Source organism: Colias eurytheme, chromosome 6 (genome assembly GCF_061535395.1).
Source record: "Colias eurytheme isolate Ceu_HAF_F1 chromosome 6, ilColEury1 Martin Lab GWU primary, whole genome shotgun sequence".
Lineage (NCBI taxonomy): Eukaryota > Metazoa > Arthropoda > Insecta > Lepidoptera > Pieridae > Colias > Colias eurytheme.
The window spans coordinates 9,378,005-9,392,959 of NC_142985.1; the positions used below are offsets into that span (position 1 = coordinate 9,378,005).

Below are 14,955 nucleotides of genomic sequence, written 5' to 3' on the forward strand. Positions count from 1 at the left end.
TATGTAAACTCCCGAAACTATCATATTATCGCTATATAAAAATACATATATATGTATATGAATAATAAAATTCAAATATAACAAGTTCGCATTTGAAGGTTTATAACCTCATAAGCACACATGCATCTTTATTATTATAATTTTGAATATGTATAATGTTATTAGGATCTATTTTAACCTTTTTTTTGTTCCGTACCGACGCAAGTGTTATACTTCTGATGACTGCATTGTACTGAAATAGAATGATAAGCCAATATGATGTGCCAGGAATGATCAAGCTAATACATACATATAATGATAGATACAATTATGAATTAAGTAAGCGTTAGTTATGTGAAGTATAAAGTATTTATTAAAAGCAAACATTTGGCATGACAAAGGACTTAGTTAAAAACTTTAAACACCTATATATTGTTTTAAGCATAGTGAAGCAAATATATACATGGACATTTTAATTGGTCCCTCACTCACCAATTAAACACAAAATACTTCAACATGAACAGCTGTCAAGTTTATAATAATAAACACCAATTATCTAGTAACAAAAAAGTCAAGCATACCCTATTAAAGCAAATAAATGACATGCACTTATGAACAGACATATAATATTATATTAATAAAATATTTATACTGCCTTATGTAAAATAAAAAGCAAATTATTGAGCTTAAAAACCTTATATAAATAGTCGTCTATTTTTGATAAGGTCAGCTTGCTAATTATATTGTGTTTCAGAGATATAAAATATTGTTTTAGTAATGCATAAATTTTATTAAGACACTTTTAATTTATAACTTACACACGCTTTATCTTGTTATTAACAGCCTTCGAATAAATTATATCTTGTCATAATAGTAGCTTCATTAATAACTTGATAATAAAGACTTTTTCAAACAAACATTCACTTAAAGACGATTAATTGTCTACATTGCATCCGTTATTATGAAATAAAAATTATTGTCTCTATTTCCAGTAATTATTTTCTTTTTATTTTGATTACAAAGAACCTAAGTAATATTCCAGAATACTCGTTTTTTTTTTTTATTATATAAGAATGATTTTATTAAAGATATTATGATGACTATCTATAAGAACCAAAAAATAGCTTCCCAAATATTAAAAAAAATAGAAAAACAAGAAATATTGATTAAAGGTCCGACCGCACAGAGCGTAACTACGCGGCAGCGTAGTGAAGCGATACAGCCTAATATCCTTTCTATGAAATTGTACTACGCTACGGCTACGGCCAAATTTGACCCATCGGCAAATATTTCGCGCCGTGACGCGTCGCTTAGTTACGCCAAGTGCGGTCTAACCTTAATGTGTATAGTTTGTTATTGAAAACTTTGATTTTTATTATTTTTCAAAATGTTCAATCCGTAGATAAATATATAGATTTGTATTTCACCTTCGGTATCAGATATAACGATTCCTTGGAATCGCGGATTGTAGCTGCTCACCTGGACTCCACCGAGGTATTATTCGATTAAAACTTAATGGCGGTTCGGATGTAAGCTGCGAGTGCACGTGCTAAAATTTCTGCGCATCGGATCGTACGATGTTCCGCTGCCATTAATTTTGAATCGTGCTGTACATATTTTTTAGATTTTTTTACAGTTATTTACCAGGTCTTAATACCGAGGTACATATATTATTATTGACGTGATAACGTCTTTAAAATCGTTTTAGTCGGGTGACATGTTCAGAAACTTGTGTCACACCAAAACCTCACGAGCGCGATCGTAGGTATAACGAGAGAGAGACGGACCGATCTCCCGTCTCATCTCGAGCGCTGCCACTGCATTATGTTATCACGTAAACGTCTCGATCGTAAACCTACTTTACAAACAACCAATTATTTTTTTAACAGTTATTTGTCGCAGTGCCACTTACTGCCGTCAGTCTCGTTGGAGTAGTTGAGTCCGGCGCCGGGCGCGTGCGTGTCGCTGAGTATGACGAGCATGCTGTTGAGCGAGTTGTCGATGGAGCGCCGCGTGCGGTTGGCGCGGGACGCACCGCCCATCTTGTTGCGGTTCTTTATGTACACCTGGAAACATTTGGATGCTCATTTTTGTGATTTTACGTATGTTATTAGTAATTTTGACGTGACAATGTCTTATAATTCGATACAGCCGGCTGCACGCACGAAAAAACATGACTCATGCGGCGTTACCTCGCTCTGAGGCGTTCCATGTAAGGCTTGAAGTGCAAGCGAGAGCGCGGAACGAGCGACAAAGAAGCAGAATCGGACGTTGTCACGTTCAACTATCGTCAGTAAACTTTACAGACAACCAATTTTTTTTGGTTTAGTACGGAATACATGTACTTAATTAAAAGATAGTATTACTGCGCAGCGTACGCAAGGCGCGCGTCGTGGGCGTGGTCAGCGACATTGCGGGGAGCCTGACATTGGTGAACATAATTATGCCGCATTCTATTCGCGCTGCGGCCCTAGAGAACAATGTTACTGTATTCAGCTTTTTTATAGTTGTTGAAAATTTATCTATCGGCTCATAAAAAAATGTAACCTATCACTTTTGTGACAAATTTCTCAAAATGCAATCAATACTTTTTTGTACAAAACTTCAAACAATCAAAATCACCTTTTATCTATATACTTACGAAATTCTGCAGCTCGTTCTCAAAGTATATACTCTCGACGCGTTCCTCCTCAGCAACCGAAGTGAACCGCACCGCTGGTTCAGGTTCTTCTTTACACGCACAAGTCCCGCTCTTTACGTCGCCTGTCGATTTGTCCTCTTTTTTCGGGACTACTTCTTCGCCGCGGACCGCTATCACGTTTGCTAGTACGCTTGCTGAGAAATTAAAGATATTCTTGGAGAATTTTTTTTGTGAGGATGAGTCTAAAAAACAAGATATGGTTATTCATCTATAAGTTTTTAATGTAATGCGAATGTGGCAATTATACAAAGGATAGTTTTGTGTCAAATACTTATTTCAAATTCTTAACATTTCATTGTATTTTATTTTACATATGATTTTACACAAGATATTATTAAATATCTTTTGTTCTGAAAAGATGATAAAATTATCAGCTTTTAGAGGTCAGATTAATTCAGATAAATCGAATAACACACGTAAATTTCAATTTTGAACTAAAAATCTAATACAAAATAAATGTGAGTAGTATAAAAACATACGATTATTGCAGTAATTCAGGTTTTCCGTAAGTATCTTGTGGTGGTTGTACGCATTAGCTTGTATCTCGACGCGGTATAGCGCGATAGTGCCGTTGGGCATGGACGGCGGTGACCAGCTTATGGTGGCTGAGTGTTGCCGAACTGATGCTGTGAGACCAGTTGGCGGGCTAGGTGCTAAGGAAAATGAAAAAATTAATAAAAAAAAAATGTTTTTGTTATTTTTATGTGTAGGTAAGTATTTGATTTTTTTGCCGCGAAAATTGTATAAAAATTCATTAATTACGTGCGTTTTTTTATTGCATGCTAATGTATGGATATTTCTACTTAGTTAGCAAAAAAAAATCAATTTAACAAAAAATTATTCGCACATTCGATTATATAGTACACATGTTTTTACATAACCACGCGTGAAACGCATTTATTAGATAATTACGACTTAAAACATCGATTAATTATAATTGACTTTTAATCTAACTTAAATAGCAATACAAGAAAAACTCACGTCCAGGCAGCGTAGTGAAGTATATAATCGGGCTCTGAGCGCCCTTACTGTACTGTGACGTTGTGTACGTTTTCACGTACGCAGCGTACCGAGTGTACGGAGTTAAGTACGACAGTGGATGGAAGAGCGGTTGAAGGTCATCACAAGGGCTGGATAGTACGTTCTGTTTGCTCTTGGGCGCGGCTGTAGCGTTCCGTACTTCGTCCAATGGTATGTCCCGTACGCTCCAACTGCAATGTGCAACTGAGTAAATAGCGCACTTAATGTATGATTTGGATCTTTTGAGGGGGTTGGTACTTTAGTGTATAACTAAGAAATAATTCTTATCATTATAGACCACTCTAAAAAATTTAAAAGTAGTATGCATAGTAATTGGCACAATAGGCGAAATTACGATGGCTACAGTCATCTTAATATATTTATTAAGGAAAGGCATTATTATTAAAGGGGCTTAGCTTTTCTTTCATGAACAAAATTAATAAGGAAAGGCTAAGTAAGCCCTTTCATTATAAATCTGTTAATAGAATCTTCATGCTTATAATTACTTTGTTTTTTCTTCTTTCCTTAATGGAAGTGAAAGAAATAGCACAACCTAATCGTCTTTGTGATAACCAAATAAGTACAGATTTTTTTGTTAGACTTAGTATATTCATTATTCATATTAAAATGCAAGGGACGGGAATTCGTTAAAACTATAAATACTCCAGAAAATGCTCTGTTACAAGGACCAAAAACAAAACAAAAATTAGAAATATAGTCAACTTACATATCCGAGCAAGCGTCCCTCTGTCCATATATGGTCACATTCTGTTCCGCCTGTATATAATATATCGAGTATCCGAGCAACTGTCGCATGTCTTCTGGACAATACATGTTCCACGTGAGCAGTACACCAGAGGAACCCACTATCTTGAACATTGAGAACACCTTCAGTTCCAAAGTGTCTTTCAGACCTGGAAGGGGGTAGTTAGTTTTATATTTGTACTGAATTTATGAATAATTTATTAAATTATAATTTCATTCGCCAATATCACACGCTTATTTGAAGACATTGATACGGAATTTAGAAAATAAAGTGTGTAAATTACCGTTAATAACATTTTGAATATATACTTCCTGCTTAGTTCTACAATTACTAATCTTAATAAATATCTGCAAAATATATTAAAATTTTGTAAATACTTCACAAACTCCTTTAATAAACACTTTACAAACATTGCACATCGCTTCCCAATACTACACAATCTACTTACACTCGGTCTACTTACAAGAAGCCTGGTCTCCATTGTTATCCGGGGACACTTCTATCGAGCTGAAGTCACTCGCCGGGTCCCGGGTCATGTTCCTGAGCTTCTCTATCTTGTCGTAGCAGAGTTTCGGGTTGAAATGTATGAAGAGTCGACCGGAGGATATCTCTATTTGTTTGCCCGGTGTCCATTCCCAGAGCATCTCGAGGTTCGGGTTGTTGAATATGTACAGGCTGTGCATGTTCGGTTTACTAGAATAAAGAGGATTATGATTAGAAACCAGATAAATTTCTTATGAAAAAATAATATAAAAGCTGAAAATTTACTGCAACCAAGTCAGAACAGGCGTTCATCTCAAACGGTTCATACTAATCCTGCCATTTTTTGGGGCATATTCGCTACAGACAAAACGGGCGTTCACGCTAAACTTGTCATACTTCTTCATACAAACTCCTTGCATTTCACACATAAGCAAAATGATATACAACAATCGATGACATTACACTCACTTGTCGATGTTGGGTCCGCCACCGATCCGCTGCAAGTTCTTCAGGAACATGAGCGACACGAGCGGGTAAGAACGTATCACTCGCAACGCGCCCGTTATCTCTCTGATCTCGCCCAGCGTGTTCTCTAGCACTGTCATTGTGTTCCCTGATAAAAGAGGAGGAGAGATATTGAATACGGGTATCATTTCGTCAGTTGTTTTTTAAAATGTGCGTTGACTGAGTCTTTTGTTTCTAACTCGTTTGGGATTTGTTGAGATCAGGAAGTGCAATAAACGGACACTTCTACAAAAATAATATAATGCCAAATAATATAATGCCCAAAAAATCTAATCCTTCGAGTTTACCTGATTTTCGTCCTATCTCCATCTTACCATTCCTTTCTAAAGTACTCGAGCGTCTTATCCACTCCCAGCTTACCAGTTTCCTTAACACTAATAACATCCTTAGTCCTTATCAGTCAGGCTTTCGTCCCGGTCATAGTACGACGACAGCCCTGGTTAAAGTTACCGATGACATTCGTCATGGTATGGACAACAAGCAACTTACTGTTCTAACTCTCTTAGATTTTAGCAATGCTTTTAACACGGTAAATCACAATATCCTTCTGAGTTTGCTACGACTTCTTAACTTTTCATCGACAGTTCTTAAAAGTTACCTGGGCGACCGGCGGCAGCGTATCCTGATGGATGACAAACATTCATCTTGGTGTGCAGTACCCGCCGGTGTGCCACAGGGTGGCGTCTTGTCACCTCTCCTATTTGCCATATTTATTAACAATCTCACATCTCAATTAACTTCTCCCTACCATATGTTTGCCGACGATTTACAGATCTACACGCAATCAACCCCTGATAACCTACCTAACGCAGTTCATTCCATCAACAACGAACTAACCAACATAGTAACATGGTGTGATCAATTTGGCCTGAAAATCAATCCGTCGAAAAGCCAGGTCATCGTTATCGGTAGTCCTTACCAAATATCGGAGGTTGATTGGGGTATACTGCCTTCTGTACAGATTCGGGGAGAAATCATACCTTATAGCGAGCACGTCAAAAATTTAGGTGTCTACCTGGATCAGACACTATCTTGGTCGCATCACATTCAGGAACTGAGTCGGAAATTTTATGCTGCTTCCAGTTCATTGCGGCGTCTTCGTAATTTCTTACCCATATCGACCAAAGTTATGCTAGCACAGTCCCTTCTCCTTCCTATTATTGACTACGCTGATGCTTGCTTTCCTGATTTATCAGTCGAGCAGATAGAAAAACTTGAGCGCCTCCAGAACTATGGTATCCGGTTTGTATTTGGTCTTCGCAAATACGACCATGTCTCTTCCTTCCGCAAGAAGCTCAAGTGGCTCCCAGTCCGCTTTCGCCGGAATGTGCATTACTTGCAGTTACTTTATCGCGTCCTTTTTGACCCTAAGACTCCTTCATACCTTAAAAATAAATTTGACTTCCTGCACTGTGAAAGCTATTCCCTTCGTTCAGTGGATAGGCTTGTCCTGTGCACACCTTTCCATCGCACGCGCTTTTATGGTGATTCTTTTATTATTACGGCCATTAATCTATGGAATTCCTTACCTATACCCATAAGGCAAGCTCAAACTCTATCTAAATTTAAGAGCCTCATACGTGACCACTTTTTAAATCTTGCGTTTGAATCGATATAGTATTTTGTATTTGTAGTATATTTTATAGTATATTATGTTTATATTTTTATGATGTATTTATATATTATTATATTTATTTTATTTATAGCATTATATTATTATATGTATTGTATATCTTTTGGTATGGTATATTTTATCTTATTTTAGTGTGTATATTATGACTGTATTTTTAGTAACATCTGTTTATGTTTAACTTTTTACCTACCTCCGCTGCAGTAATATTGTTTTTCACACAATCTGTTGGTTGCCTGGAAGAGATTACTTGTTAGTAATAAGGCCGCCCTCTGTGTTGTTTGTACTAGTTTAAGTCCTATTGTACCCACTTTTGTTATGTTGGCAGCACAATAAAGTGTATAAAATAATGTAGAAGTATATATGTATTTATGGTATCGATGGAATGGATGGAGCCCATTAAAATTGTTTGTATTTGCAGTTTTTATACAAAATACATTAAAAAAAAATTCTCTGCAATATTTTGTCTTTTTTAAATGCAAATTGTGTCTAAAAATAATAATAAAAAATATTTTTTTGTCTGTCTTCACTAATGTTATACTTGCAATAAGGAAACGAAAATAGTGTACGTAAAATGTGTGCTATTTAATAATTAATTAATCAGACATACCATTATCATTCCGTACCTTATTAATATAACTTGCAATCTTATGATAGCATGTTTTATTAAATAAAATGCTTTACAAAATATTGTGCAATTAGATTATACCTAATATAATTTATTTTATGGAATACACAGAGAAAACATCTCTATGAACATATAAATACGAAATTGTGAGATTTCAGACAATGTTTCATATCTGTAATCTGTTTAAACGTTAAATTACAAGTCACAATGATAACAATGCTGATATGATATCTTAACAATTTAAATACAAATAAACAGTCCCAAACAGATCGATAAGGACGCTCAAAAATAAAACGTAAATATTTTGCATACAATTTACATACAATTATAATTAAAATTTAAATAAAAATACAAAAATAAAAAACAAAGGAGCCAGTTTATGTTTTTACACACACATTATTATTGGATAAAAAATCTAAAATTATAACAAACATGAGTACATGATTTTTGGATGCTTGCGCTCAAATTTTTAATAAATCAGACTACGCAAACGAATAAGATGTATTGTGTGTTTTAATCATAATATTTGATTAAAAATAATATTTATTATTTCTCTTATATAATAATCATTATTTTCACTAATCTATTGTTCTATATCTGTTCAGGGCGGGATCATGAATCCATTTGTCGTTGGTACGTCCATAAACAAAAACAAGATGGGGAGTCCTTATGAATACGAATCTCGGCAATAATCTCGTATTTAATACAAATTCAAAAACAGCTAGGTCATTCGCAACAACAATTTACCCTCGATGAAATATCTGCTTTACATAATGATATTTGCTGAATTGTGGCGTATCAAGCGTTCAGACCAATAATTTAAGTATAACAACTCTGGGACGTTTCTACTGAATACGAATTGTTACCAAGTACATAATATAATATAGGGAAAACTTATTACGATCTATTTGATGATATATCAGTATCTGATGCAACATTATGAAATACAATCTACATGATGTGGATGTTTTACATATTTAAATATTTATTATCTATGTTAACCATTGACGATAGTTATGGTCTATTCATTCAGAAATAAATCGTATAGTTTTATCCATAAGTTTTATCCAACTTTAAATAATAAAATAGTCTCATAAACATCGTTGAAAGTTAAGATATCTCATAAAATTACAAAGTATGATATAAGTTACAGGAATATCTCCCATATCCCATATTTCTTGCAAGGCACGATTCGAATAACTTTTCCATTGGCGCTGAATCCATAACTTTTGTATACAAAGTGAATATTGGTAACTTGACAAAATTGAATTGAGTTTGAGTTTACAAATTTGGATTTTATTTTAGCACTTTCTGATTGGTTCTAATAACATTTTAACATGGTTACAAGTCTTGAAATGTTAAGTACCTATAGTATGCCGTCAGGTTTCTAAATTGATATAAGATATATTTTTATGTTGTACAACATCAATTTTGTATAACATTATAGCAACTAAAACATCATAAACAATGAGAAACTTACAAATCTGGATTCAACTGTCGTGTGGCAACTGACTAACTGAGCTAAAGTCATGTAATATGTTCTACCACTGTGTTTAGTATAGTGTAGCTTATAATGGTATACATCAGTCGCGTCATCATATTACATATACTCTCACTGACTCGCAGCGCGATCTCCGGATTGCCGGAGCACATGCTAATAGCGGGCATGGCTCGTACTGTATTTATTTATTTATTTATTTATTTTACTCTTTAACCCCTTGACCACCGAGCGGCCCGATCGGGCCACGACACAATATATTTTCTATTGTGTCTGTGATTCCGGGCATTAATACAACTAAACAGAGTATGTTGTACAAGTGTTATACGATCGTGTTACATACCGCCGCTGGCTCTCAGCACAATCTCCGAGTTGCCGCTGGGCTCATGCTGACTGCGGGCACCGCTCGCCCTGCGAGTTGCCCATATGCTATGCAAGTGTTATATGATATATGATCGTGTTACATACCCCCACTGGCTCTCAGCACGATCTCCAGGTTGCCCAGTATGTGCGTGCAGCCGCGGAACTTCTCAGCCGCGGATATCGAGTCGATGTTGCCGCCCTCGCACTCGCGCTGGCAGCCCGACTGCGGGCACGGCACGCACTGCGAGTTGTGAGGCTCGCCCGTCTGTTGTACGAAAAATAATTATGTATTTATTGGCTCTGTCCATTTTGGGTTCTAACTAGACATCCATTTAGCTTTGAAACGTAATAGTTTTATTAAAAACTAGCGGTCCGCCCCGGCTTCGCCCGTGGTACATATTTACGTTTTCTCTACATAAAAACCATCCTCGTACTTCAAGGAATATAATAAAAAAAGAATTATCGAAATCGGTTCAGCCGTTCTCGAGTTATGCGCTTACCAACACATTTTGCGATTCATTTTTATATATAAGATTTATAATTTAATGTAACTTTAGTCTCTACAACACAATTACTTAAGAAATGCTGTGTGATCAATTAGGCTGAAAAAGTATTTTCTAATGATGATTATTATAGAAAAATTAAGTTTTAATGATGAAGCGGTCATTTTCTCTTAATTGAACAATGGAAAATGCTTTCTGTTGGCGCACATAACTATCCATAATTAACTTCATTTGTTCTAATAACAACTAATAGTTCTAAACAATACCCACTTATTATAATATTACTAACGCATAATCAGTAAAACTATTATATCTACAAACGGTTCACACGGGCACAATAAATCTTGTCACGATTAACATTATCACCGTTATAATGCTAATACGCGTTTAGGAACAGATAATTCATAATTCGCGGTAAATCCATTTGATCTTTATTTATTAGGTGTTAAAATTTAAACAAAACAATGTTCATGCCATAATTTATTGCGTAAATAAACGTATACATTTTCTTTCCATATGTGTCATCGTTCAAACAAATCGTTTTATATTTACTTTCAGATAAATTGATAGAATTATTTTCAGATGACTATACTACAACACGAAAAAAGCTCTACAAATTGAGAATTTCAAAAACGACACGGCTACGGAACGCGTCGCCGTGTCGTTTTTGAACGTCGCTTATAGTACCATCTCATCTCCTCCCCGTGTCTTATAAATATCCCGTTAAGCCCGAAGGTCACTGTTATGGAGACCTTATTGCATTTGTACCCAGCTCGCGAGGGGATATCTCGTTAATCCTAAACTTTATTAGGCTACGTCCACGTCGCAGCTCTTCCGTCGAATATAAAAGACTGCACGTTCCCGTAATGAATAAAATTGGCAAGAATTGTGTTTAAAACGAGAAAAAACTGTCATTGGAAGCAATAGAGAGTGAATTAATAGCTCTCGGTGGCCGTGACCGTGTTATTAATATTATACAAGTTATATAACGACGTAGTTAGCACAATATATTCAATATTTTATTTGTGTAGGTACAGTGAAACCTGGTTAAGTGAGACATCAAGGGACCTGCAATGTCGTTTCACTTATAGAGGTATTCCACTTACCCAGTGTCTCAGATATACAGGTATAAATAAATATCTGTCTCATTTACAGAGGGTTCCATTAATAGAGGTGAGAATACAGGTTATTTCAGTTATACAGGTGCAATCATTGAATAAAATAACGTGTTATGTATGTAAATGAGTTTTAATAAAAAAAATATAGTATGTACTTAAAGGTGTCCACATTAAAAATTTGTACTTACGTACTTGGAATTACGTGTGGAATTTGTGGGTAGAATAAGAATGAGTAAACAAACAATGTTATCTCAGTTACAGAGGTTTATGCATATAACATTTACTCGCTGTCTCAGTTAGAGAGGTAACTATGATGATAAGTCGAAAGAACAAATCCCAGATATAGAGGTTTACCTCATCTCACTAACAGAGGTAATTCAGTGCCAAAGTGTTGGGACCTCAGCATGAGTTCCATTTATGGAGGTTTCTCACTTATCCAGGTCCCACTTAACCAAGTTTCACTGTATTATACTAGTATGTAAATGTTGTATGATATTAGCAATTTTTTAACATTTCGATGTAATTTTTAAATTATGATCTAGGTAGCAGGGTAGGTAATTTAAATTTAAATTACAACGGCATAAAAAACGAAGCATCGAAAACTCAGGACATACAAAATATCAAAAATCATAATGTAACAATGCCTTTACTCGGAATGAGATAAGGGACCACTTTTAACTTGACTTGCCGGTATGTACACAGCATTCTAGTTGGAGCCTTCATCTTTCTGCAGTTAATTGCACTCTATCCTGTGATATAAATCCTTCGCAGAGCATGGATTTACGGTATCGGCACAAATTCATACATAGAGTACGTAACTGTAAGTTAGGTAGGTAAGTTATTCGTATCTACTTAAAGGTAGCATAAACTGTCTGTCTGCATTAAATTAATAATTCAGAATTGTCCCCTATTCTAGTCTACTAAAACCCACCACTATGGACTAGCTTACGTTAAAAGTTTTAAATTTACTTTTTTTCCATTCTAATACCAAAATCATAAAGTAAGAATCAAGGTATTTTATCAAATTACCCTATACAACACAAAAATAATTGCCCACAAACAGTCAATGTATCTGCTCCAGCAGATGTATTCGCACTTCACGTGAAACTACCCTCACAAACACCTCTTTCGTCAATTTACCCTACATTAGAAAAAAAAATTACCCTATACTACGCTACAAATCACCGCAATGTACCCGCTCGAGCAGACGTACACGCACTTCTCCTTGCTGAGTATCTTGTACGCCCTGATGTTGATCACCTCTATCTACCCTCATAAACACAATACCTATTTCGTAAAATAACCCTACACGGCTACACTACACTACAAATTGCCTACAAACAGTCACATAGTCACCTCAATGTACCCGCTCGGGCAGACGTACACGCACTTCTCGTTGTTGAGTATCTTGTACGCCTTGATGTTGGGCGCTTGCAGTCCCACTGCGCCCGGCGGCACCGGCATCGAGCGGCACTCCTGCTCTGTGACGCAGCGACGCGCCAACTGGACAAAATAATTACATTCAATATTGAAAATAAATAAAAAAAAATGGATAAATAAACAATGCATGGATCTCGTATATTCAATCTCGCATATTTAATAAATAAAAATTCATGATCATGAATCGTTATCAACTGATAATCAATGCTAGACCATAAATAAAAATAAAGCTCTAATATCGACATTAAACATCATATTAAGGAAAAAAGTAACCAAAAAATTTAAATGAGTTCAAGCCACCATCTAATTCTTTTCGATGAAATATTTCCATTATAATAATTTGTGGACCGTGATATGAAAAGCTGATTTGAACAGACGTTTCAGCGAAAAAAGCAATTTTTTCGTTCATGGATCGAAAACTTCTAATGAATCATCTAACAACAATATCATTTACATCAAGTTATACTGAGTTCTGGGAACTGGGTTCAGAAACAATTACTTTGTACTTCTTCTTTATAGCGAAGTATGCTTTACATATCTGAAAGCTCATAAAAATGATAAGAGCTGGATAAGTTATACTGACATATTATGTTTTTCTAAAGAGACAGTCTTCCAGCTTCCGTTTTTCCCAGAAACTACAATCTGAATTTATTCAAAAGAAATGTGACGTTCACCGCTTTCCATCAGGCGAAACATAAGTCAGATGCTTGCCTAATCCTACAGCCTACTAAAAAAAGGCAATTGATTGAAATCTGAAAGACGACAAAATTATTAGTTCCATCATAGTACCTGATAAGTGTTAGCAGGACACCGTTCCATGCACGTCCGCTCTGCGCCGTATCGGAACGAGAAGTTGGCGCACACGTGACAGTCGCTGGGCAGCGGCCCGTCGCAGCCGCCGAGGCAGGTCGAGTGGCAGCACGTGTCGTTGCCGTAGCAACCGCGGTCACCGCACGCGCTTGGGCAGTCTTCAATGTGTGGAAGATTACACAAGAAGTTAAAAAATAATAAAAATCATCATCATTATGATCCCAATGCTGGGACACAGGCCTCCCGTGGGATACAGTATAAATAAACAAGTAATTATGGATCGCAACAATTAACTTCAAAATATAAATTAGTTTAACTAGCCGTCCTAGAAAAGCATTGCATATAGCACGTATTTAAGAATTTAATTCACAAACTGTGTTATTTAATGAAATTGTATCATCCGTTTGTTTTTAAGCAATTTATTTTGCCTCACAAATTAATTTAACAAACATCACCAATTTATGATACAAAACAGATACGTAACATTTTTTATAAACAGTATGTACACACGAACCGTAATGGAAAAAACAGAAATACTTAAAAATTTAAACGAATTTATTGCATTACAGAAACTGGTTTAAAGATTGGAATGGATTAAACATACATATCTGTATTTTTTGTTGTAACTACAACATTAATTTACTTTTTGCAACATCAACATCAACCAATTACACGTTGCATTAAAAAATTCATTATCGCACTAAAATATTCTGTTGGCTAATAAAGTAGCTAATAGCTCTTTCATTATTGTCAGTTAAAGCCAATTTGTTAGATATCGAATAAATTTATGCGAGAGCGCATCATTAAAATGCATCCCTTGGTCCAACTACTCGATGATAATACATAAATTCAAATTAAATTCCATTAACATTCATACCGTCACATTATACAAATATATTCACCGAAAAAAGCCACCCTAAAGCTTGTAACTTCCAAAGTACTTCAGTGACATAAAACAACATTTTTATTGCGCGCACGCTTGAATGTATGTAGAAAATTTTAAGGGGTTTCAACTTTAATTGTATTGCCCGTGTCTAATGTAATACGACATAACATGCTATAATATGCCTTTAAGTTCAAAAAGGGTGAAAATAACGGTAATTGTAATGCCTCTGGTTACATTTCAAAACACAATAATAACACATAAATTAAATGCTTGTAATTAAAAGGCGCACTCGTGACTACATTCATTACGAGCATGAAATAAAAAATGTAATTGTAATTAATACGCTGGTGTATATTTTGAAAATAAATATATAAATTAAATGTGAGCGCGCAATGAATTATGTTATTCTTCAAATGAAGGCCTTCAGGGGAGGGTAATATTATCAATAGTATTGCCGTGAATTTGTCCGAGATCGCAATCTGTATGATCAGAATCTATGTATATTAACTCAGGCCCCAGAACCACAGACACAATAGAAAATCTATTGTGTCGTGGACCGATCGGGCCGCTTGGGGCTCAATGGGTTAAGAGAATAACGAACATGA

At 35.5% G+C, this 14,955-nt stretch overlaps 1 protein-coding gene across 4 annotated transcripts in view; it reads right to left on the minus strand.

The window, feature by feature from the left end:
• LOC149907916 (insulin-like receptor) overlaps nt 1-14,955 on the minus strand; it is a 90,373-nt gene that overhangs the window by 11,367 nt on the left and 64,051 nt on the right. For 3 of the 4 annotated variants that reach the window (XM_090103032.1, XM_090103033.1, XM_090103031.1), the window contains exons 7-16: nt 13,444-13,622; nt 12,571-12,717; nt 9,699-9,858; nt 5,418-5,562; nt 4,930-5,159; nt 4,428-4,614; nt 3,662-3,891; nt 3,160-3,333; nt 2,621-2,814; nt 1,892-2,045 (exon numbers count right to left, since the gene is read on the minus strand). In XM_090103032.1, the coding sequence (XP_089959158.1) occupies nt 1,892-2,045; nt 2,621-2,814; nt 3,160-3,333; nt 3,662-3,891; nt 4,428-4,614; nt 4,930-5,159; nt 5,418-5,562; nt 9,699-9,858; nt 12,571-12,717; nt 13,444-13,622 (1,800 nt within the window). Of the gene's footprint in view, nt 1-178; nt 233-1,891; nt 2,046-2,620; nt 2,815-3,159; nt 3,334-3,661; nt 3,892-4,427; nt 4,615-4,929; nt 5,160-5,417; nt 5,563-9,698; nt 9,859-12,570; nt 12,718-13,443; nt 13,623-14,955 lie in introns of all 4 variants that reach the window. The other variant, XM_090103034.1, reaches the window with a different exon arrangement.